The sequence below is a fragment of the Dreissena polymorpha genome, chromosome 9 (genome assembly GCF_020536995.1).
Source record: "Dreissena polymorpha isolate Duluth1 chromosome 9, UMN_Dpol_1.0, whole genome shotgun sequence".
Classification (NCBI taxonomy): Eukaryota; Metazoa; Mollusca; class Bivalvia; order Myida; family Dreissenidae; genus Dreissena; species Dreissena polymorpha.
This window is the reverse complement of record NC_068363.1, coordinates 104,233,907-104,256,478: the sequence shown is the minus strand read 5'-3', so window position 1 is coordinate 104,256,478 and position 22,572 is coordinate 104,233,907. Positions and strand designations below refer to the sequence as shown.

At 35.6% G+C, this 22,572-nt stretch overlaps 1 protein-coding gene across 1 annotated transcript; it reads left to right on the top strand.

Moving 5' to 3' along the window:
• The first annotated feature begins 5 nt into the window (after window positions 1–5).
• LOC127844728 (craniofacial development protein 1-like) lies at window positions 6–21,603 on the top strand. The gene is made up of 9 exons (XM_052375168.1): window positions 6–141; window positions 2,184–2,316; window positions 3,794–3,896; window positions 11,310–11,441; window positions 12,307–12,446; window positions 12,956–13,066; window positions 14,356–14,434; window positions 15,361–15,446; window positions 19,477–21,603. The coding sequence occupies exons 1-9, from the start codon at window positions 84–86 to the stop codon at window positions 19,571–19,573; spliced, it is 939 nt and encodes a 312-aa protein (XP_052231128.1). The 5' UTR covers window positions 6–83; the 3' UTR covers window positions 19,574–21,603.
• The last annotated feature ends 969 nt before the right edge of the window (window positions 21,604–22,572 follow it).

Here is a 22,572-nt window from a genome sequence, read left to right as displayed (position 1 = left end):
TAATTTCTTACAACGCCGCACCTTTTTGTTTCACTTTACGTGAGCATTTGTTTCTTCAAAAATTCATTTTCCAGACATACGAAATGTCAGACGAGGAGGATTTGCCTGATTCCACTGATGATGAAGATTATGTGCCTTCAGGTATTGTTTGGGCAGAGCAAATCATCCAGTATTTTTTTTTCAATTTAGTGAACTGTTTTCGGATATATATATCGGATAAGCGACAGAGTTGCAAACGCAAAAAGTATAATAATTACAGAAAGAACCCTATTGTCAGGGAAATAAGTACATTTTTAGATGGTTTCATCACCCACAGCGCAGTGGTTGGTACACTCGCTTCTCATCTAGGCGTCCCGGGTTCGTGTTCCTGGTAGCATGTGAGATTGGTTGTTGGTCACCATACCGGACACATGCTTCGGTACTTGGGCTCCCACCCAAAAAACACAACCACATCAATATTGAACAATCTTTTAGTAACAAAGCCTCCGTCTCGGAAAGGTCCTCCTAAACTTCAAAATACCCACATGCATTTAATACCGCAGTCATTGAAATTCAGATTTAAATCTACTTGTAAGCAAGTCGGGCTAGTAATATGGGAATTTGTACAATCCCAAGTCAGATTTTACCAGCCCAAACATTTTTGTTAAAATTGCAGATAAACATAAAACATCCAAAGAAGCATTTATTTATTCAATCTTTAGAATACAGTACAACTCTCTTATTAATTTCATCCTCGTCCAAGTCAGCTTCCTCGTCATCTGAGCCAGCCTTTTTAGGATTCTGAAATAAGAATAAAATTCACACTTGGATTTCAATCAAATCACAATTATAAATATTTACATTAAGTTTAGGTAAAAAATTAGCAGAACTGTATCCCATATCAGTGGTTTTTTGGGGATGAACAATTCGGCGTTATTCGGCCCCATTCCCCCATGTTTAGAGTATATATTTTCCCCCAAATATTTTTAAAATTCTCCTCTCGGAAGTGTTATTCAATTTTAATCAATACCTCATTTCAATACGTCTTTCGTTACGAATTTACTACAATTTTCCTGAACTGCATCCGCATGTTTACTTTATTTTAGCCTTTACCGCAAACCGTACGTAGTTCACTATCACGACTTTTGCTTTACGACATCTACCGCAAACCATACGTATTCCAACATGTCGCACAACAACAAAAGCTATCGTAAAAAAATTGACAAATCTGTTTTAACTTGGTGACGAGGAGGTCACCAGAATAATTGATAAATTCGCTGAAAAGCCCAGAAATGTTGAACTTTGAACATGAACATAACATGTTAATGAATAAAAGGGTTTTGATTATGTTTTTCTCCCTCTGTATGGTGAATTATAGTGTTAAAACTTGATTTTGTACTGTTACTAGCTAAGCATAGAAATGTTCCCCTTTTCCCCATTTACCCGCGAATTTTCCCCCTCTCAGGGGACCCGACCCCCTTCCTCCAAAACTGAAAAAAAAAACACTGCATATATCCATGTGAAAGAGGAAGCAAACCTGAACCACCAGCAATTAAGTGCCAGGTTATTCAACAAAAAGCCAGTTGACAAATACGTCAATCACAGTTACCTCAGATTCGCATTCCTGTTTTGCCATTACTCTCTGTGTCCCAAACGCAACGCAAAAATTCATTTTACATAATAGTAATCCGGGTACAACAAAACCATGTGCTTTATGTGTAGTAATCCAATTATCGACTGATTGTGCAGAACGTGTATGCAATGTGTTAAAAGACATAGGTGGCAGTTGATATAAGCGGCTCAAAACTTTGTTTACAAATATTGAAAATGAAAGTGGAACTCATTTTCTGTTTTCTGTTTCTGTCGGACTAGTGCGAATTTGGACGAGTGATTACCCACATTTTACTGCAATTTTTAACCCAGTAAAGGCCGACTTACAATTATAATGTCTACATTTTGAAGACTATTTGCGTTGAATATTTTTTGTCTAGCCTACCAGTACATGTATATATGCACATTTTTTTTATCAGGCTTTTAAAATCCACTTGTCTGATAAAGTTTGAATTTAAACTTAAGGTTGAAAGTTGTGCCATATTTAAAATACTATGAGCTACCGCTCATAGTATTCAATATTGCACCCAAAGGATCCTGTTTCTGCTCTTATTACCCATGAATACCTGTATCGCTTTTGTCCCCCAACACAGAAGGGGAAGCTGTGTCAGAGGAAGAGAATTCAGGTGACGAGGAAAACTTTGATGCCTTGAGAGATGATGGTGAACCAGCAGCTTCTGGCAAGCGGAAGAGAAAATCACCCAAGAAAAAGACTTCACCTGTAAGGTAAGGATGTACAATGTTGACTTTAAAATTACACACGGATAAATAAACTCTAAAAAGATATTGTTTGTCACATATATCTGCTTATCGATATTGTTCCTGCTGATTTTTATGTCCCCCACCACTATAGTGGGGGACATATTGTATTTGCCCTGTCTGTTGGTCTGTCTGTTGGTTTGTTTGTGCCAACTTAAACATTTTGCAATAACTTTTGCTATATTGAATATAGCAACTTCATATTTGGCATGCATGTGTATCTCATGGAGCTGCACATTTTGAGTGGTAAAAGGTCATGGTCAAGGTATCCTTCAAGGTCAAAGGTCAAAAATACTAAATCAAAGCGGCGCAGAAGGGGACATAGTGTTTCTGACGAACACATTTCTTGTTTCAATTATTATGTTCCCCACTATAGTAGTGGGGGACATATTGTTTTTGCCCTGTCTGTTGGTCTGTTGGTTGGTTGGTTGGTTTGCGCCAACTTTAACATTTGCAATAACTTTTGCAATATTGAAGATAGCAACTTGATATTTGGCATGCATATGTATCGCATGGAGCTGCACATTTTGAGTGGTGAAAGGTCAAGGTCATCCTTCAAGGTCAAAGGTCAAATATATGGGTCAAAATCGCTCATTTAATGTACACTTTTGCAGTATTTCAATATTCAAGATAGCAACTTGATATTTGGCATGCATGTGTATCTCATGGAGCTGCACATTTTGAGTGGTGAAAGGTCATGGTCAAGGTCATCCTTCAAGGTCAGATGTCAAATTTATGTGGCCAAAATCGCTCATTTTATGAGTACTTTTGCATTATTGAAGATAGCAACTTGATATTTGGCATGCATGTGTATCTCATGGAGCTGCACATTTTAAGTGGTGAAAGGTCAAGGTCATCCTTCAAGGTCAGAGGTCAAATATATGTGGCCCAAATCGCTTATTTTATTAATACTTTTGCAATATTGAAGATAGCAACTTGATATTTGGCATGCATGTGTATCGCATGGAGCTGCACATTTTAAGTGGTAAAAGGTCAAGGTCAAAGTTATCCTTCAAGGTCAAATATATGGATCAAAATTGCTCATGTAATGTCACTTCTGCAATATTGAAGCTAGCAATTTTATATTTGAAATGCATGTGTATCTCATGGAGCTGCACATTTTGAGTAGTGAAGGGTCAAGGTCAAGGTCATCCTTCAAGGTCAAACATCATATAGGGGTCAAGGTCATCCTTCAGGGTCAATTTAAACATCATATAGGGGAACATTGTGTTTCACAAACACATCTTGTTTTTATTTTGTTTTCAAAAGGGGAAATTTGAGTAAAACTTTACCAAGTTTTAAGGGACATTATTGAGTCTATCCTCTTATGAGAACCAGTAATCTGAGATTTTTGAAAGATTTTGATAGCACTGTAGATAATACCATTCACATGGTTGACACCATTATTAATTTGAGTATATCCTTTTGAAAAATTGCATTTCAGAAAGCGAAGAGGTGGAATAAAATTAGAGGATGAGCAAGAGGAGGTTGGAGTGGTTGAAGACAAGAATGTGGAGCTGCAGCAGCAGATTATTGCGGAGGGTGAGGTGGGTTGGCTGCAGACAGTTTTATGAATAATTGATGGCAACTGAAAAAAAGCATTTTATAATGTAGACATGTACTGGTATATATTTAAAAAAAATATTCATTATCGTTTTTAGTTTTGATGCTAAAAAATGAATACCAATACCTGGTGTTATATATTGACCACTGATCTGAATGATATGGTGCCTGTTGTACCATATTTAAGTTTTCTCCCTTTTTTTGCCTAAATAATTATTTTTTGTTTGTTACGCTAAATTTTCAGACAAAGGAGTTTTCAACAATAATTAATTACTCTAAATGTTTGAGCTTTACATTTTACAGCACTATTTTTCCAGATTTTTTTTCCATGTTTTTGCTTATCTGGTGTTACATCCATCATGCTTTTTTATTAACTGATTAAGGTGAATGCCTTAGGGCGATGGATCATAACAATTGTGTAATGGGGTAAACAACCATTTATACTGGTAATAAACAATTGTTCCAGAAAAATAAGTATGACATATACTAATCATACGAACATTGAAGGTGTTAGACAACATCTGGCTAACAAACACATAATTAATAGTTAGCAGATTTTTTTTTTGTCATCAATTACAGGTTCTTACTTGATCATCTTTGAACACGTTGACAATAAAAGAGCCTCCTAGTAATTTTCTGTACACAAATAAAGCATGCACAATTATTTTTAGGTGTAAATATATGTAAAATTCGCTTTTACCTAAGGCATGGTATTTTACAAGCACGTGATATAAGTTGTTAATACATGGACATTAGACATATTGCAAACCTGTATCTGATTGTCAGTTCAATATTGTTAGTGAGTCTCTACATTTTCGATACCTAAATTTTTATGCCCCGGGTAGGGTGGCATATAGCAGTTGAACTGTCAGTCAGTCCATCCGTCTGTCCGTCCGTCCGAAAACTTTAACATAAGCCATAACTTTTGCAATATTGAAGATAGCGTCAAGGTCATAGGTAAAAAAAAACAAATCCAAGGGAAGTAATAAGCTTAAAAGAAAGATAATTTCTATTTATCATTAAGCAGGTACAGTACATTTTCACACAGGAAGTAATATTTTTTAAAGGGATATATAAAAAATTTTAATGAAAGTGGCGCATTTTGTTTCTGACAAACACATCTCTTGTTAAAAATATTGTTCATATCTAAATTTTTAACTTAGAGTAATTATGAGTAATACATTGTCCCAGTTTGACTGATTGTGCCAATATATATGTTAATAAAAGTATAAATGATGCCAATTAGACAGACCATGCCCATTAAAATGTTAATACATGATACCAATGTGACAGACTGCACCAACTGTTATGTTAATACATAGTACAAGGTGCCAGTTAAACCAACTGTGCTAATGTATCATAATGAGCAGACCCAATAGTACAGAGCCAATCTCTGCCATATTGTCTATATTTAGAACAATTAATATGTTCCTTTTTATAATAACAAATCCAATAATAGCCAATAAACGCCAAACAAAACAAGTGTAATTAAACAGTATGTACACCAATTAAAACAAGTGTAATTAAACAATATGTACACCAATCAAAACAAGTGAAATTAAACAATACGTACACCAATCAAAACAAGTGTAATTGTTTAAATATGTACACCAATCAAAGCAAGTGTAATTAAACAATATGTACACCAATCAAAACAAGTGTAATTAAACAATATGTACACCAATCAAAACAAGTGTAATTGTTTAAATATGTACACCAATCAAAGCAAGTGTAATTAAACAATATGTACACCAATCAAAACAAGTGTAATTAAACAATATGTACACCAATCAAAACAAGTGTAATTGTTTAAATATGTACACCAATCAAAGCAAGTGTAATTAAACAATATGTACACCAATCAAAACAAGTGTAATTAAACAATACGTACATCAATCAAAACAAGTGTAATTAATTGCAGATGTTCACTCCCAGGACCCTAATCTGTTTTGTAATAACTTAACTAGCAAGATACTGTCCATAGCGGAATGTAGCATACCGGTCTCCTCCTGCAAGGTTAAGGCCAGAAATAGGGTCCCGTGGTGGAATGAGGCATGCTCCAATGCGGTACAGGCCCGTAAAAATTCTTAGAAAGAACCCCGCTGAGCATAATCTTCTTAATTATAGGTCCCTCAAAAATCAGGCAAAGCGGGTTATTTTGGACGCAAAAACTCAAAATTGGAAAGAATTCTGTGATTCAGCTATCATTAATACGAAAAATACTAAGGATTTTTGGCAAAAAATACACAGAATTAAAGGAAATTCATTCACCCCTGTACCGCTACTTAAATACAATGGCGAAATTGCCACTACCCCAAGGGAAAAGGCTCAATTTTTGGTACAACATTTCCAATCTGTCTCCAGTGACTCAAACCTTCCCGTTGAAACTTTGAATTATCAAAAGCGGTTTGAGACTGAGCACCAAAATATTTTAAATGAGCCTGGGGATAACAGCATGCCTCTCAATTTACCATTCACTATTACAGAATTATTAAGTGCCATTAACAGCAGGAGCAACACCGCCACCGGGCCTGACAAAATAGCATATTTAATGTTTAAAAATATGCCAGCCATAACTCTGAAAATCTGGCTTAACCTATTCAATCAGGTGTATAGGACAGGCAAGATACCACCCGAGTGGAAGCAGGCCACAGTGATTCCAATTCCTAGACCCGGTAAAGACAAAAATGATCCAAACTCATATCGTCCAATAAGTTTAACATCACATGCAGGTAAATTATTAGAAATAATGGTCAAAAATAGATTAGAACACTTATTGGAATCAAATAATATACTAAACCCCTTCCAGTCTGGCTTTAGGAAGGAGCGATCTACTCTTGATCAGCTAGCTAGATTACAACATGATATTCTTTCTGCAAAAAATCAAGGACAATCAGTATTAGCAATTTTTTTGGACCTTCAGGCCGCCTTTGATTTAACATGGACCTTTGGCATATTAAAAAAGCTAGCTGACTATGGAATCACTGGATACAGTTTCCGCTACCTCAGAGCTTTCCTAGAGGGCCGTAAAATCCAGGTCAGGGTCGATGGGGAGTTATAAGAGGTAGCCATAACTGACCGCGGAACCCCTCAGGGGTCCGTAATATCCCCAACTCTGTTCTCCCTCATCGTAAACGGTCTACCTGATGCCGTAAAAGACTCAGGAATGGTTATCTCCCAGTTTGCCGATGACTCAGGCACTTGGTTAAAGGGGTCTAACATGTTACGCCTGCAAAAGAGGGCTCAAGCAGGCTTGGACTCCATATGGAAATGGGCAATTGAATGGGGATTCAAAATTTCTCCAACCAAAACAGTAGGAGTACTATTTGGCGACCAATTTCAGCACTCTTTGGACTTAAATTTAGGCGGCACCAAAATTATCTTTGAAAAAAGGGTGAAATTTCTAGGTATGTACCTAGATAAACAGTTAACTTTTACTCACCACTTCAAATATTTGGCAGAAAGGTGCGAAAGGGACCTAAATTTAATGAGAATGTTAAGAGGCACAGGTTTCGGATCAGATAAAAGTAGCCTCTTAACTCTCTACAAGTCCCTTATACGTCCAAAGCTAGATTATGGAGCCCAAATCTATGCATGTGCAAAGCCAAACGCCCTAAAAATGGTTGATGCCATTCAACACAAGGCCCTTAGGATAGCTCTGAGAGCCCTAAACTGTACACCGGGTGCACTGCTCGAGGAGGAGGCCGGTGTGCTACCTCTTTACTTGCGTAGAAAACAACAGTCCCTCAATTTCTGGGCCAGGGCTAAGTCTCGGCATGGTTCAAACCCCGTTAACAAACTTGTCGGGACTTGCACCTTCATCAAGGGGAAAATACTTAAGCGTAAGCATGTCGCCCTACCTTTTGGTGCGAGTATTAGGACCCTGGTTGATGATGCCGGTCTCGACAAGGTACATGTAGCAGACCTGAGGCCCTCCAAGACCCCCCCCCTGGACGCTTGGACCCATTGATGTTGACTTATCACTCTCTAATAAAATAACGAAATATGACTTGCCACAACTCATCAAGTCAGAAGCTCTCTCTCTTATAGATAATATGTATGCTGAGCATCTAAAAATCTACACTGACGGCTCCAAATGCCCTAACTCTGGTTTGGTAGCCAACTTGTAATTCCTTAAAAAAACATTAGTAAAACGCACAGGCTCAGCAACAATCTCTTTATTTTTACAGCAGAACTTTTGGCAATTAAATTCTCTCTGTGCTGGATATTGGTCAATAAACCTACTAAAACTGCTATTTTATCAGACTCAATGTCATCTCTTGAGTCCATAAAAAACAGAAATAGCAGATCTAGGCCTGATATTTTAGCTAGCATTTTGAAACTTCATCAACAGTGCCTAGATTAATCTTTAAAGGTCACATTAGTATGGTGTCCAGCACATGTCAACATCAGTGGGAATGACAGGGGGGGCCAAAGAGGGCCTCTTGAGGGGGGCCGTAGATGCTGGGAAACCCCTGGCACCTACTGAGATCTACTCCCTGACAAAGAAATTTGTAATGGGTGAGTGGAATCTCCGGACCGACAATTTGTCTTCCTGTCGACATACTTTTACCAGACCTGCGAAAACCCTCAGGCCGCCTGACAGATACTCAGCAAGCATTGTGGTTGACAGAGCCATCACGCGCCTGAGGATGGGAACCACCCTATTACCCGGTGGCGCAGGAAAGTATGTCCTCGGTATAGACCCCGCATGTCCTAGGTGCCAGGAACCTCTCACTGCGCCCCACATGCTGCTGCACTGTCCTAACCATAAGGCGCAGAGGGACCCCCTCGAAGCTGCATTGCACTCCCATGGACTAGTTTTTTACCTTTCCAACGTGCTAGACCCAAAGGGAGCAGCTAGGGGCCCGGTCTTCTCTGCCCTCCCCAAATACCTTCTGGATGGTCAGATAACTGACAAAATCTAGGTCATCGGGGGAGGGAGAGCAGCCAACACCCAACTAATTATTCAGTTGTGTGGCTGTTTTTCTTTTTAAACTGTGTAATCTTTGCACAAAACTGATGTAATCTAGTAATTGTGTTGGATTTGTGTCTCTTTTACACAACTTTTATTTTAGTTTTTAATGGGTTTATTGTTCTACCCCGACCTTTCTAAATCAGGCCAATGGCATTGACCTGGTCTTCTTTATTTTAATACATTTTTTATGAGAGTATGACGTTAGTCCACCATTTACATTTTTCAGTTTTTTAATATAATCATATCTTATGGCATTTCTTAATACAAGAAAGGACGAAGCTGTCCAGTAACCTGGGATTGTTGGCTGCATTGCACCCCCTCTCTTCCCCTTTGACACCCCACCCTTTCCCCTTCAAACTCGAAGAACCATGTCGGACTGGAGTGCACGGTGCAGGGCCTTATACCATGATAAACACTTATTTAGCCCTATCCAGGACAAAGTATTGTCGACTTTGCTGATACTGCTAATTTTGTACCTTGTAGTACATTAAATCTTGTTATAACTGCTATTTTGTGTAGCAAATTTCCTTATTTTTGTGTAAAACTGCTATCTTATATAGCAAATTGCCTTAATTTTTTCCTCAATACTGCTATTCCTACACCATTTTACTCTGTATTGCACTAATTCATGTTAAAATTGCTATTTTATATAGCAAATTGCCACGGTTTTTCTGTCTAATTGTCATTTTACATACCAAACAAGGTACTTTAGTACTTTTTCCTCCATTGTTATCACAAATATATTAATAATATTGCTTGGATTAGAGATTTTTGGGTTTGTTTTAATGCATCTAGGTAATATTTGGTCTTTTTACCATTTTACATCTTACCTTTACCAATTTTCCTTCAATAGTATACAAACTATTTTTCATATTGTAAATAATGTACCTTTTGTACAAATTTAGCTGTTTTTGTCTCATTTTTAACTGTAAAGCACATTGTCTTACCTTTAATTTTAATGTGGCCCTATAAAGGCGATCGTTTGGAGACACGTAAGTTATTACCCTTAACATATAAGTTTTTTTTTTTACTAAACCCACTTTTAAATATTGTTTTTAATGCCACTCTGGGGGGACTTCTCTTCTCCATAGCCCAATCCTCCTTAAGTTCCATACAGACAGGGTCTTATGTTGGAGCAATACGGCTATATTTCCCTGTCTGCAAGTGTTTAACATTGAGCCACATACATAAATTTATACTTATTACTTTTTTAATAACTCAATACTCAATTGCAACATTAATATATAATTGAGAGTTATACTCCCTATGTGTTATCAAATATTGTCTTATTCCCTTTCTTTTACATATAATTGCATGTACACATGCAACTTCACTTTACATTTGAGAGCTGTTAAATCAGGCTCTGGCATCCCTACTAATTAATGTTCATAGATATAAACATATCTCTCCAACGATTAGATCTTTTGTGTGGCATTTCGTTTAAACCTTAAATATACACATAATAATGGTACTTGACTTTGTATGTAAATATATAGTGGCAATGTTCAACCACTTTGTGATCTGGAAAACCCTCAAGTATTATTATTTTGTTTCTCAAACATATTACACATCTGTGTATTCCTTTTTTATAAGAATTATATTAAAATAATCCTATTTGGATTCTAACATTTAAAACACAGATCACAAAGTCTAAAGACTCCAACAAACCCATTGCAGTATATACTGAACAGTGGGTCTAGTAATGATGATGCCACATACAACAGTATGTGTGTTTCCACCATCTTTACTTATAAAAATTGGGCTATTCTTTCTCTCTCTCCTCCTTAAAAAACAAAACAAACAATAACATACAATAACAACATCATATAAATAATAATAAATAATAAGAAGTACAGTAACATAACATAAACATAGTAATTTATAACTATAAAACAAGTCCAAGTTCTTTTGGATTTATTCATCCTTTTCTTTCATTTATATTTTCTGCATATAAACTATTATTGTTTACTTTTTGTTAAAGTGCAACGTCCGCCGTGGGAAAATTCTATTTATAAACGTATTGACCTACTTGCAATCCTTAATAAGAAATTTCGGCCAATCAGCGCCATTGTTTTATAAGTGTATCATCCAATAAAAACGCCGCTTTTTAACAGCGTTAGGCCCAGCCAGTGTAAAGTACTGCGTTTTTTCTTATAACGCTTCTTAAATAAGTATAGATATTGTTAAACCAATAGATTTTTATTAAGGCACCGCACCAACAATGCAAAGTTTTCTATTTATATCAATGGTACAGCCCAGTAAAATCAGGCTGTCCATTTTATGGCCTTTTTCGCCCTTTATATGCAGAGTTCTATGTTAAGCAATGTGCTCGGGCAATGGTTTTTAACCGAAGTCCCGAGGGTAAACAATCCCATTAGCAGCAGTGTAATTAAACAGTATGTATAATGCTTATGAACAGGCCAAGAAAGAGGAGCATGCAAAGAAGCGTGCAGACGACCTGTGGTCCAGTTTTATGTCTGACGTGGGCAAGAGACCTGAGAAGAAGCCAGAACTAGCGCCTGGGGGATCCTTAGCTAACATCATGTCCAAGGTAGACTTATATTGTCAGTTGGGTCAAAAGCAAATGTAGACTTCCTGCTGCTTTTAGAGACTAATGAAGCAGTGACTCTGAACTTTCTTAAACATAGCATTGGCTGACTCATAAACATAAAAATTCAAAAGCTATAGCAATTGTATTGTAAATGAAGACGTTAATTTATAGGACATCATATTTATCACAAGTTAATTTCTTAGTGAATTATTGTTTTTTTGAAACATATTTTTAGCATGATTTCAATTTTTCAAATCTACAATTACAAAAATCCTACATTTTATGAACTTGTCCCACGCTTCAGTACAGTTACATTTTTATGAATTGCACATTTGCAGAGCTTTACTTCATGCACATTACATCAATTTTGCTGCTACTGCTAATTTTTTTTTAGCAAATGAAACTGTAATAGTAGCTAACTACTGTTAAAAAAATGAAAACAATAGTTTATAGTTTGTTTAATAAAAGAAGACCAGTGTGTAAACATGTTAATTAATAAATATGCCTTATAATGTAAAAATATTTTATTAGCTATTATACCCAAGTAGCTGTCAATATGCCCCTTTCAGCAATATAACGGTATTATGGTAATTAGCTAACAAAAATGTTAATTGGTTGACCTTGTCAACATCATTTGTAGTCCAGGGCTTTTTGTCCTTCATAGAAAATGACTTTTTTCAAAAATTTGATAAGTTAGCTACTCAAATTTTAACAATATAAAAAAATCGCCACTCAACTTTTAACAATTATAACAGTTTGTTACTTATTTTTTATAAAAAGGAGTGGGCCAAAGCCACTTCACAAAGACGGCAAAAAAGCCCTGTGGTCATTTTGACAACTTATTTATGTCCAGTGTCAATTCCAGGCCCCCACCCCCAGCAAGCCTGATCCCTTCGTCTCCCCTGGTGGGAAGCCCATGTCCAGTGCCCCTCAGGCCTCAACTGCCCCTGCTAAATCCACCATCACTGTGACCAAGGTCTATGACTTTGCAGGGGAAACAGTCCAGTATGGTGACAATTTTATATTTATCCATTTTTGTGTAGTTGTTTGGTAACTAACAGCTCATATCGCCAGTTTTTTTGTTGTAATTCAACATTCAGTCTTTTCCGTTGTACATATACGCATGTCTCAATCATAGACAGTTTACTTACTATAAGTTTTATACTCATGTTAGTGTGTACTGATTGGTCAAAGTTATGTATTCATAAGTTTAAATCTGATATGCATATTTTCTCATTATCCCCTGGGAAATGCAGGGGGATATTGAATTAGCGTTGTCTGTAAGTCTGTCTGTCCGTCTGTCACAAAACTTGTTTGAGCTAAGTTCCGGACCAGAATGCACTATTATGCAGGCTGGTCAGGAGCTTTGCTGGGTGCATATTTTGCATAACGCGGCTAATTTGGTAGACAGTTTACTGCGTTGCCTTCACTTTTTAATGGGTAGATTAACGAAGGTTAAGTTTGCTTTTTTTTGGTTAAATCTATGAGTATTTTATAAAAACTTATTTGTTCAGGGTGACCAAGGAGCTTGATGTGAACTCAAAGGAGGCGCAGGCTGAGTTACGCAAGAAGCAGGAGGGCGTGGCCGGTGCTTCCTCCACAGACTCACCCACGGCCGCCTCAGGGTCAGTACAAATGGTCACATGAAGTTAATAGCTAAGCATCTGGTCCTGATTTCCTGATTATTCTTAAATCGGTTATCTGAAAAATGTCTTACATACCAAATTTCATTGGTTAAACTTACTATTTGTGGTCATATTTTGTATTTAACATCTGATGTTCATTTAAATCTTATTATATTTTAACAAGCATTTTTTGCACATGTGAGTATTTTGTTAAGTGAGCCTAAGCTTATCCTGTAAAAGCAGACTAAATTATGTAATTCAGTATATTGATTTATTATGCTCCCCCCCCCAAAAAAATTGGGGGGAGCATATAGTCGCCGCTTCGTCTGTCTGTGCGTGTGTCCGTCCCGGTTCTGGTCGGATGATTTTTCACAGAGTTATGGCCCTTTGAATTTTTCCATTAACTGTTCATATAGTGCAATTCTTGTCCCCCCAACTACTAGACGTTTCCTTTTATCTGAATATATAGTGCAATATTGTGACAAAAAAAACCTTTGGGAGCATCACGCGTCTCCGATGGTTTCTTGTTGCAATAGTATTTGAGATTTTGGTCGCTGTGTTTAGTTGGTTTAAAATGATTTGAGAGTCTTACAATTTGAATACAGCTTCTGTACAATTACTTAACCAATTTTATTTTGGATACTGTTTTATTCATGAAACACCAATATCAGATTGTGGAAAATAAATATAAAAGCAAACAAAGTCCTTTATTGTGTTGTACAGTTCAACCATGGAGCAAACCCTTTGTACATTAACAACAATATTAACTGTGTAACAATTATCTGCATCCATCCTAAAGCCAAACATCAATTTTAGGAGACTGCTTGCTCTTTGCTTAGGGCAGTTGTCTGCTTACCGAAATGAATTAAGATCTTAGTAGCCATAAAATAAATGTTAAGTCATATTTTTGGCATGTTTGCTCTTATCATAATTTATATATCTGACTAATCGAGTTCAAGTTAGGTTTTGTGACTGTCAGGTGTCAGGTAATCAGATTAAAGAGCTTTGTTTACAGAAAACTGGACTTAATGCATTTGGGTAAAGTGTGGCCTAGATAAGCCTCTGCTGTATGAGCAGGCTAAAGAGGGACATCACTTTACCCTTTTGTGGAATTTTTCGTTTTAAACTAAAATCCAGTTAAGGCAGAAAGTGTCATCCTTGATGACTGAACAGACTTATCTAGGATGACACTTGCTGCACATGCATTAAGTCCAGTCTTCTCAAAACGGGTGTCAAATTATCAGTAACATACCCACATACCAGAAGCTTTGTGTATCATTATTTTGCAGGGGATTGAAGCGTCCATCTGCAGGGGGCCTGGGAGGGGTGCTGGCTAAGATCAACAAGCCGCCCAAGATGGGGACACTGGTAAGGGACAGATATCTGTTGAAGTGCTTACTGATTATCTTTTGAAGCTTTAAGTAACTTAAAGGGTTTATTGACTTTGTGCTTTGTGTAAATTGTGTGTGCTTACGTCAGTATTAATGCATCTTAATAGCACATGACTTAGCATTACAATTTTACTAAAAATATAGTTTTATAATAGATACTAATAAAAAGTATATATGTATATATTTTTTTATTTATATATGTTTATATATTTTAAAGGGCCCTTTTCACAGATTTTGGCATGTATTGAAGTGTGTCATTAAATGCTTTATATTGATAAATTTAAACATTTGACCTAAAAATCTCCAGTAAAAAAGCAAGAATACAATTAAAAAAAGAAAAAAAAGTAACCCCCAACTGGACTGAACCACTGACCCCTGGAATCCTGGATGTAAAAGTCTCCCGCTTAGACCACTCGACCATCTGTGCTCATGCTATTAGCGCTCGTATTTTTTACTTAATATAAGCAATCCCGTATTTTCACAAAATATAACGAAAGCAACAGAACTTTCCAAATTATTCAAGCGTTTCAAGTTGCAACGCTTTATAATTTTCAGGTTTTCAAATCGTCAAAAGATGCATATAATGGATATTTTAGAGCATGGTAAATGTTCAGTATTACTGTGTCCTCACAAATATCATAACTAAAACGAAAATTTGCGCATCTGAAGCAACTTCATTTAATTTTGTAAATTTACCAAAACGTGAAGAGGCCCCTTTTATAAAGTACTTAAAAGTGCTAAGTTAACAAATTTAGCTTCTTGTTATATTTTTCTGCTACAAATATATCCATGTACCAAATATATCAAATATAAGTTTTTCTTATATATTATAAATAAAAATAATAAAAAGCTGGTAAACAAAAAAGATCCCTTTTTGTTAACTATTTCTTTCTTTCTTTTCAGGAAAAATCCAAGCTCGATTGGGAATCATTCAAGCAGAAAGAAGGCATAGATGAAGAGCTCAAAATTCACAACAGAGGAAAACAAAGGTACTGTACGAGACTAGCTGTTGTGTTAAGAGGGGTCCTGGCTGTAAATATTTTCTTTCCGTCTGTCACCATACAATGTCGTAAGTTTGTGGATCAAACTAATTCTATGTTTCAACCGATTTATTTGAAACTTCAAATATGTAACCATGAACGAAGAAGACGTGCAAGACTCAGTTTCAAGATTGTGGGTTTGCACTTATTCATGATTTATGTCCCCTTAAACTCAGCCATGGGCATCATAAAATGTTAAAATATGTAAAGCAAGCCGTTTATCAAGCAAACAAATTGCAAAGCAATCTAGATAAAATAAAGCAAACATGTCATCACCATGGAGATAACATGTGAAAGACAATGTTTACATGCAGTGGTCTAATTATATCTGAGATATATTCCCATGAACTTTGTGATGGGTATAGCTTCTATTCCTGGAACAATGCAGTGTTGTAGTAAAAGTCATATTTGTGAAAAAAAAATATCAAATAAACACCTGTTATTTGATTATTATTTCTTCAAACTGTGATCATTCAATTTGGTATGAAAGTTGAATTTCCCTTGCTTTCCAAGTTTCTTCTTCTTTTTATCATTTACATTGTAGATTACAATGTTTTATGGGAATTTTGCAAAACTTTCTTGAATTTAGCAAAACTGTACTTTTAGCTTGAAAATTATGTGTAGGCTAAACTATGTGCTGGGAAGTTATTAAATTTTTGAGTTGCTTCCCTTGAATTGTATAACAGTTATTGAATTTTTGAGTTGCTTCCCTTGAATTGTATAACTGAAGAATGTATATACAATATATCCAGATTTCCATTGAGACTTAATATTTGTAAATGTTGGTCCCTTTTTGCAAAACGTGTTTCTTTGATTTGACTTCTTAATAAAATAGCTTTGGTGCATCATCTGTTATGCATGTCCCACAGATTTGCAAAAGCTGTCAGGCAATTATACAAATCTTACATTTTGACAGTGTCAGACACCGTGTCTGACTAACAATTTGAAAAGTTCACATTAACAAGCACGCCTTTCTGACATATTTACAAAATGTCTGACACAATTCAAACAATGTATCTAACATGCATGTGTCTGACAGGCCCTTCCTATGTTTCTCTGAGGAAAATGTCCATGCACGGCCATATTAATTTGGTTGGTTTATATGCCATGTTTGCAAGTACATGTCTTCTAGGATTAAACTTTGCATGTTGATTACAAACCATTGAAAATAAATAATAATAAATAATTATGTAATCAGAAGCCGTTTTTAGCTCATCTATTTTTTGAAAAAAAATTATGAGCTATTGTCATCACCTTGGCGTCGGTGTTGGCGTTGGCGTCGGCGTCCGGTTAAGTTTTGCGTTTAGATCCACTTTTCTCAGAAAGTATCAATGCTATTGCATTCAAACTTGGTACACTTACTTACTATCATGAGGGGACTGAGCAGGCAAAGTTAGATAACTCTGGCGTGCATTTTGACAGAATTATGTGCCCTTTTTATACTTAAAAAATTGAAAATTTTGGTGAAGTTTTGCGTTTAGTTCCACTTTTCTCAGTAAGTATCAATGCTATTGCATTCAAACTTGGTACACTTACTTACTATCATGAGGGGACTGGGCAGGCAAAGTTAGATAACTCTGGCATGCATTTTGACAGAATAATGTGCCCTTTTTATACTTAGAAAATTGACAATTTTGGTTAAGTTTTGTGTTTAGGTCCATTTTATTCCTTAAGCATCAAAGCTATTGCTTTCATACTTGCAACACTTACTAACTATCATAAGGGGACTGTGCAGGCAAAGTAATGTAACTCTGACTGGCATTTTGACAGAATTATGTGCCCTTTTTATACTTAGAAAATTGAAAATTTGATTAAGTTTTGTGTTTAGGTCCACTTTATTCCTACAGTATCAAAGCCAGGGCTTTCCTTAGACCTCAAATCTCAAGAGTCAAGGACTCTTGGGACCATATTTTCAAGAGTCAAAATCAAACTTCTAAGAGTCCTAATAATAACGCAGGAGAGTCAATGATTTTTTTGCAATTTAAGCAAATTACTGAGGTATAATATATAAAAAGCAACAAATTAAAAGATATGTTAACATTTATTTCTTACATTGTACTGTCACTACAACACTATGCATTTTATCACAATATCTCAATGATTAATAAATACATAACATGTATTCTAATACAACATTTATTTCATGTATAAAGCAGAGTAATATGTCATATGTTCTAAACAACATCTCAAAGAGTAATATGTCATATCTTGCACAACTTCTCAGAGAGCAATATGTCGTATGTCCTACAAAACATCTCAAAGATTACATACAAAATATGTATTCTAATACAACATTTACTTCATGTATACAGCAAAACAATATGCCATATGTCCTACAAACTAACAATCATTTGAGGAAATAAATAAATCATTCATGCATTTAAAGAGTGATCTCAAATGGGTGTCCTAGTAAAGAAAAGGTAATAACACTATGACTGCACACACACACAACTAGCATAAAACCAGCAAACTATCACTTTCTTCTCTTGCACATGTCCTGAAACCTGCGCAGCACATTCTAGGATGGAATAACAGATTCTGGGATCCAATAACTTTGTTTGACCGTTTCGCGTTTAAATTAAGAATGAAATACAAAATGTTAAAAAAACATTTCCGCTGGCTATCACAAAAAAAAACATACGGGTGGCACCTTAAAACAACAGCCTATATAAATTATAAAATCGGTAAACTACCGGTATATCGGTATAAATCGGTAAACTATAAAAGGAAATTATTTCTACTCACCGATAAAGGTGCCTCCGTATTTAATCCCATCAAAAATTCTGACACCCTTTAATTATTTCATGTGCCATCTTCACTGAAGACATGCGACAAACACGCCGTTTTCTATGCCTTCTCAAACGGTCAATTATTACGCCTACATGTATTTTGTAATCAATTAGCACATGCAAAAATTGTCACTTTGCCACAAGGTCAGTTATATCGGATATAGTTATTTTTAGCAACTTTGATGCAAAGCGTGTAATTTGACGTTGTAGACAGTACATATGACAGCATAACTTTTGCGCGCCTTTGAATTGAGCAAACATGAAGTAAAACAGTGATTCAGCTTTGGAAATACATTCAGACATACTCTGGAAATATCTCAAAATATGCTTTACAGTGTACTGTGGATATGGATGTTATTATTTTATATTGAATATTATTAAAACTGACGTGGATGAGTCCATTCTGTTTTGGTGGGTTTATAGTTCTTCTTAAATACTCTGAGCTTTTATGAGTACATATGTACAGCTCAGAGGGTCAATACCTGGGAGTTGGATTATTACAACTAGGTGGGTTTAATACACGTCTTTTCCGCAAACAGCTGATGACAAACGCTATGATAAATAATGGAAAGTTAATACACGCGTCATCGAACCAGCAGTGTTTTAATTGGTCAATATTACATTTCTCAATTAACATAACTCTGCCTTCTGGGTGGACTTGTGCTTCGATGATTGGAAATGGGCGTTAACGATTAGCGTCTACTAAATGAGATACTCCGCCCTGAGCCAATTATCGCTTAGTCTTAACAACTTTAAATCTCGTTGACGCAAGTCGGTATATTCCCCCGGGTCAAATGTGACGCATGACATAATTTTCTCAAGAGTCAGAAAATTGAAAATTTCTCCCCCCCCCCCCCCCCCCCCCCCCCCGATTTTTTTTATTTTTTATTTTCTTTTTCGCTTTTTTGGAAGATAATGTAATAAATGTCCACAACCCCACACTATACACCCCTCGTCACTCCACTCCTCCCTCCTTTGTGATTGAAAATGAGAGTCCCTTCACCTTTAAAAAGAAAATAGATGAGCGGTCTGCACCCGCAAGGCGGTGCTCTTGTTTTTCTGTGTTACACTCAACATGCAATTATTTGAGTTAGCATCAATGACTATGGCCCAGCCACCACCATATGTTTGCTTTAGCCATATGTTAATATTAAGCCCTTCATCAGATCTGTGGTGATTTCTTCTTTCAGTTACATAGAGAGAATGAATTTCCTACAGAGAACAGACCAGAGACAATATGAAATAGAACGGAACTTACGACTTGGGTCTTCAACAAGTAAAAGATGATACAATTGAAGATTGTATTCAAATTTATACAATAAAAAAATCTCAAGTTAACAAAAGTGATACATTGATTTGATTATGATATGAAAAGGAACTCAATTGACCAGTCGCCAAATTATCGATCGCTCCGCCCACATAGTCACGTGGTCTAGTGATTAGAAAACTCCGACAAGCAGATCGCAATTATAGCGGATTACGTGAGGGAAATTCTATATTTGTAATGATGTATTATGCTCTTTTCTATAAAATAAATTATTAAAGCCGCACACTAACCTAAACTGCTTTGTAAAACGTTAATACAATCATAAAAACTTTAGAGAGAAATGGCGTAATCAAAATAAATGAGTTAACGGCAGACTGACTATCAGAAACGTTTCTTATATATATTATATAGGGAGGTGATGAAAAATCCGTTGTAAAAATGAGCATTTATTTCATATTGATTTTGAACTTGTATTCAACCGTCTCACAGTGAACCCGGTGGCTATTCATATATAATTTTGAAAATATTTTTATTAAATGCAAATGACATATCCATATCATGATGGGTTTTTTGTTTATTAAAAATGTTAAGATCTTTGTGCTATTGAGTTATTTTTAAAAAGACACCGATTTTTGTTATTTGGATATAAATTAAATTTTGATTGTAACCATAATTTAATACAGGCCTAATTTCGTGGTTTCATTAACAGATAGTCTAATATGCATTTTATTTTATTTATGTTTAATGCGAACCTGTTACATTTCACTATCAAAAAATGAAATGTTGGTATTACGGTGCTGTTCACGAACATTCGAATTGAAAACATTTAGCATATTATGCATTTGCTTATTTATAACAAGATGGCCCTTATATTTTAATTGCAATTTTCACATTTCTCCCCATATCAATATATGTTGTATTAGAAATGTTGTTGTTGTATTATAAGCCGTACATTTTACACTTGAAGTCGCTTTAAGCTGGCTAAGCCGCGTTGAAATCACCTTTTTGTTGTTTTTACTTTAGTTAAAACAATATTTAAGTTAACAATTTATAATGATTTCCCTTGTTTATGATCCACAGAAAATAAATATATAATTGGAAATCATTTAAGTAATTAAATAGTTTTCTTTTCTTGTGTACAGTTCCTAACAATGCCTTAATGTTCCTTCATTCTGAGATCCACGCAACATACTGTTATTTATTAATCATCAACAATTACGCTGAGATTAATAAGCACGTGTGGCAATTATTATGTTGCCCAAACTGCTTAATAATATTGTGCATCAATACGGTATAACACGTTTTATAGAACACACACCTGGTGTGGTTAAACTATTTATTGTGTTTGTTTTCTCATTACTCGTTCATATGTTCAAGAAATAAAGATAAAATAATAACCTTTTATAAAGTATGTATAGCACTTACAATTTTGAATAATGATCGAACAGTAATGATCATGCATTTGATATAAAATCTGTGTAAACTCTGAAAAAATTATGTCCATTCCATATGTACAACACGCTTTGTTTGTCGGACAAAATGGGGGCCAGATAAGCGTTGCTGAGGGGTGTGTGAAAAATCGATATCTGATTGGCTGATCGACAAAATGTGGGCGGAGTTGGCGACTGGTCAATTGAAATATGGGGTATTGATTGCCTGTACAGTTATACACATCTTGTTGTGTATTATTAACAGACCCCTAGCTCGAACAAAATGACCAAGGTTAGAATGAATTCTGGAGCTCCTTCAAATAACTTGACTAATGCTGTCCATGAACATCAGATTTTCAATATCTTTGAACATCTATTTGTACTTGATTAATCATGTCATACATGGGTATGTTGTTCATCTTCAGCTAATAACATTGTGAATGCTGATGTCATGTTTATATTATTTTGTGCTGCAATGTCTTTATGCAGGTAGAAATGATTGTGCTGGTTGAAGAATTAAAATGTATCCTTAGTTTCAGTCTAAATTTCACACCAGAGCCACATATTCATACTTGTATGTGTATATTGATCAGGAAAAAAGAAAACAAATGTTTAAAGTTGTTGGTGTTGTTGTTGTTGTTTATAAGTTGTTATATTTCATTCAAGCACAGGAAAACATGTATTATGTAATACATAAGCATTAAAACAGGGCAGTTAAATTGTAATGTTGAAATTGCTGCAGTTATTAAGACATTATAGTTTTAATCCTTGGTTGCTTAACTTATGCGTATCATTTTAATAAAAGGATCACTAAAATATATTTAACCAGGTTTTCCGAAGGAAAAAACTGGTTATTAGATTGGCGAATGTCGGCAGGCATGCGGAACAAGCTTGTCCGGGCCATAACTTTGTCGTTCATTGTGAGATTTTTAAATCATTTGGCACATTTGTTTACCATCATTAGACGGTGTGTCGTGCGAAAGAATAACGTTGATATCTCCAAGGTCAAGGTCACACTTTGAGTTCAAAGGTCAAAAATGGCCTTAAATGAGCTTGTCTGGGCCATAACTATGTCGTTCATTGTGGGATTTTAAAATCATTTGGCACATTTGTTCACAATCAGTGGACGGTGTGTAGCACAAAAGAATTATGTCAATATCTCCAAGGTCAAGGTCGCCATGACTAAAAATAGATTTATTTTGAAACAAGGAGGGTTACTTTGAACAATCAGTTCAGTTTGAGTTGTCTCCCTTGATCAGACTTTTTTTCAAATTGAAAACCTGGTTTTGTGACAATTTTGTCGTTTGTTTTCATTTGTTATAGTAATAAAAAGCCTTCTTTGGGTCACTTTGCAGAGAAGGGGGTGGGGAATCAGCAGTAGTTGTAAGATTGTTTAAAATTTAATGTACATGAAGATTTTGTAGTCAGTAATGTTTGCTGATGTAAAGTTGAATCCTACTAGGGGCTCGCTTAAGTTTAATTTTGGCCATTGTAAATAGTTAAGTTTTTAAAAGCGGTAATAAGCATAATACATGATATTCATAGTTTAAGACTGCTGTATCAAGTTATTTGTTTGCGAGTTCAAGATA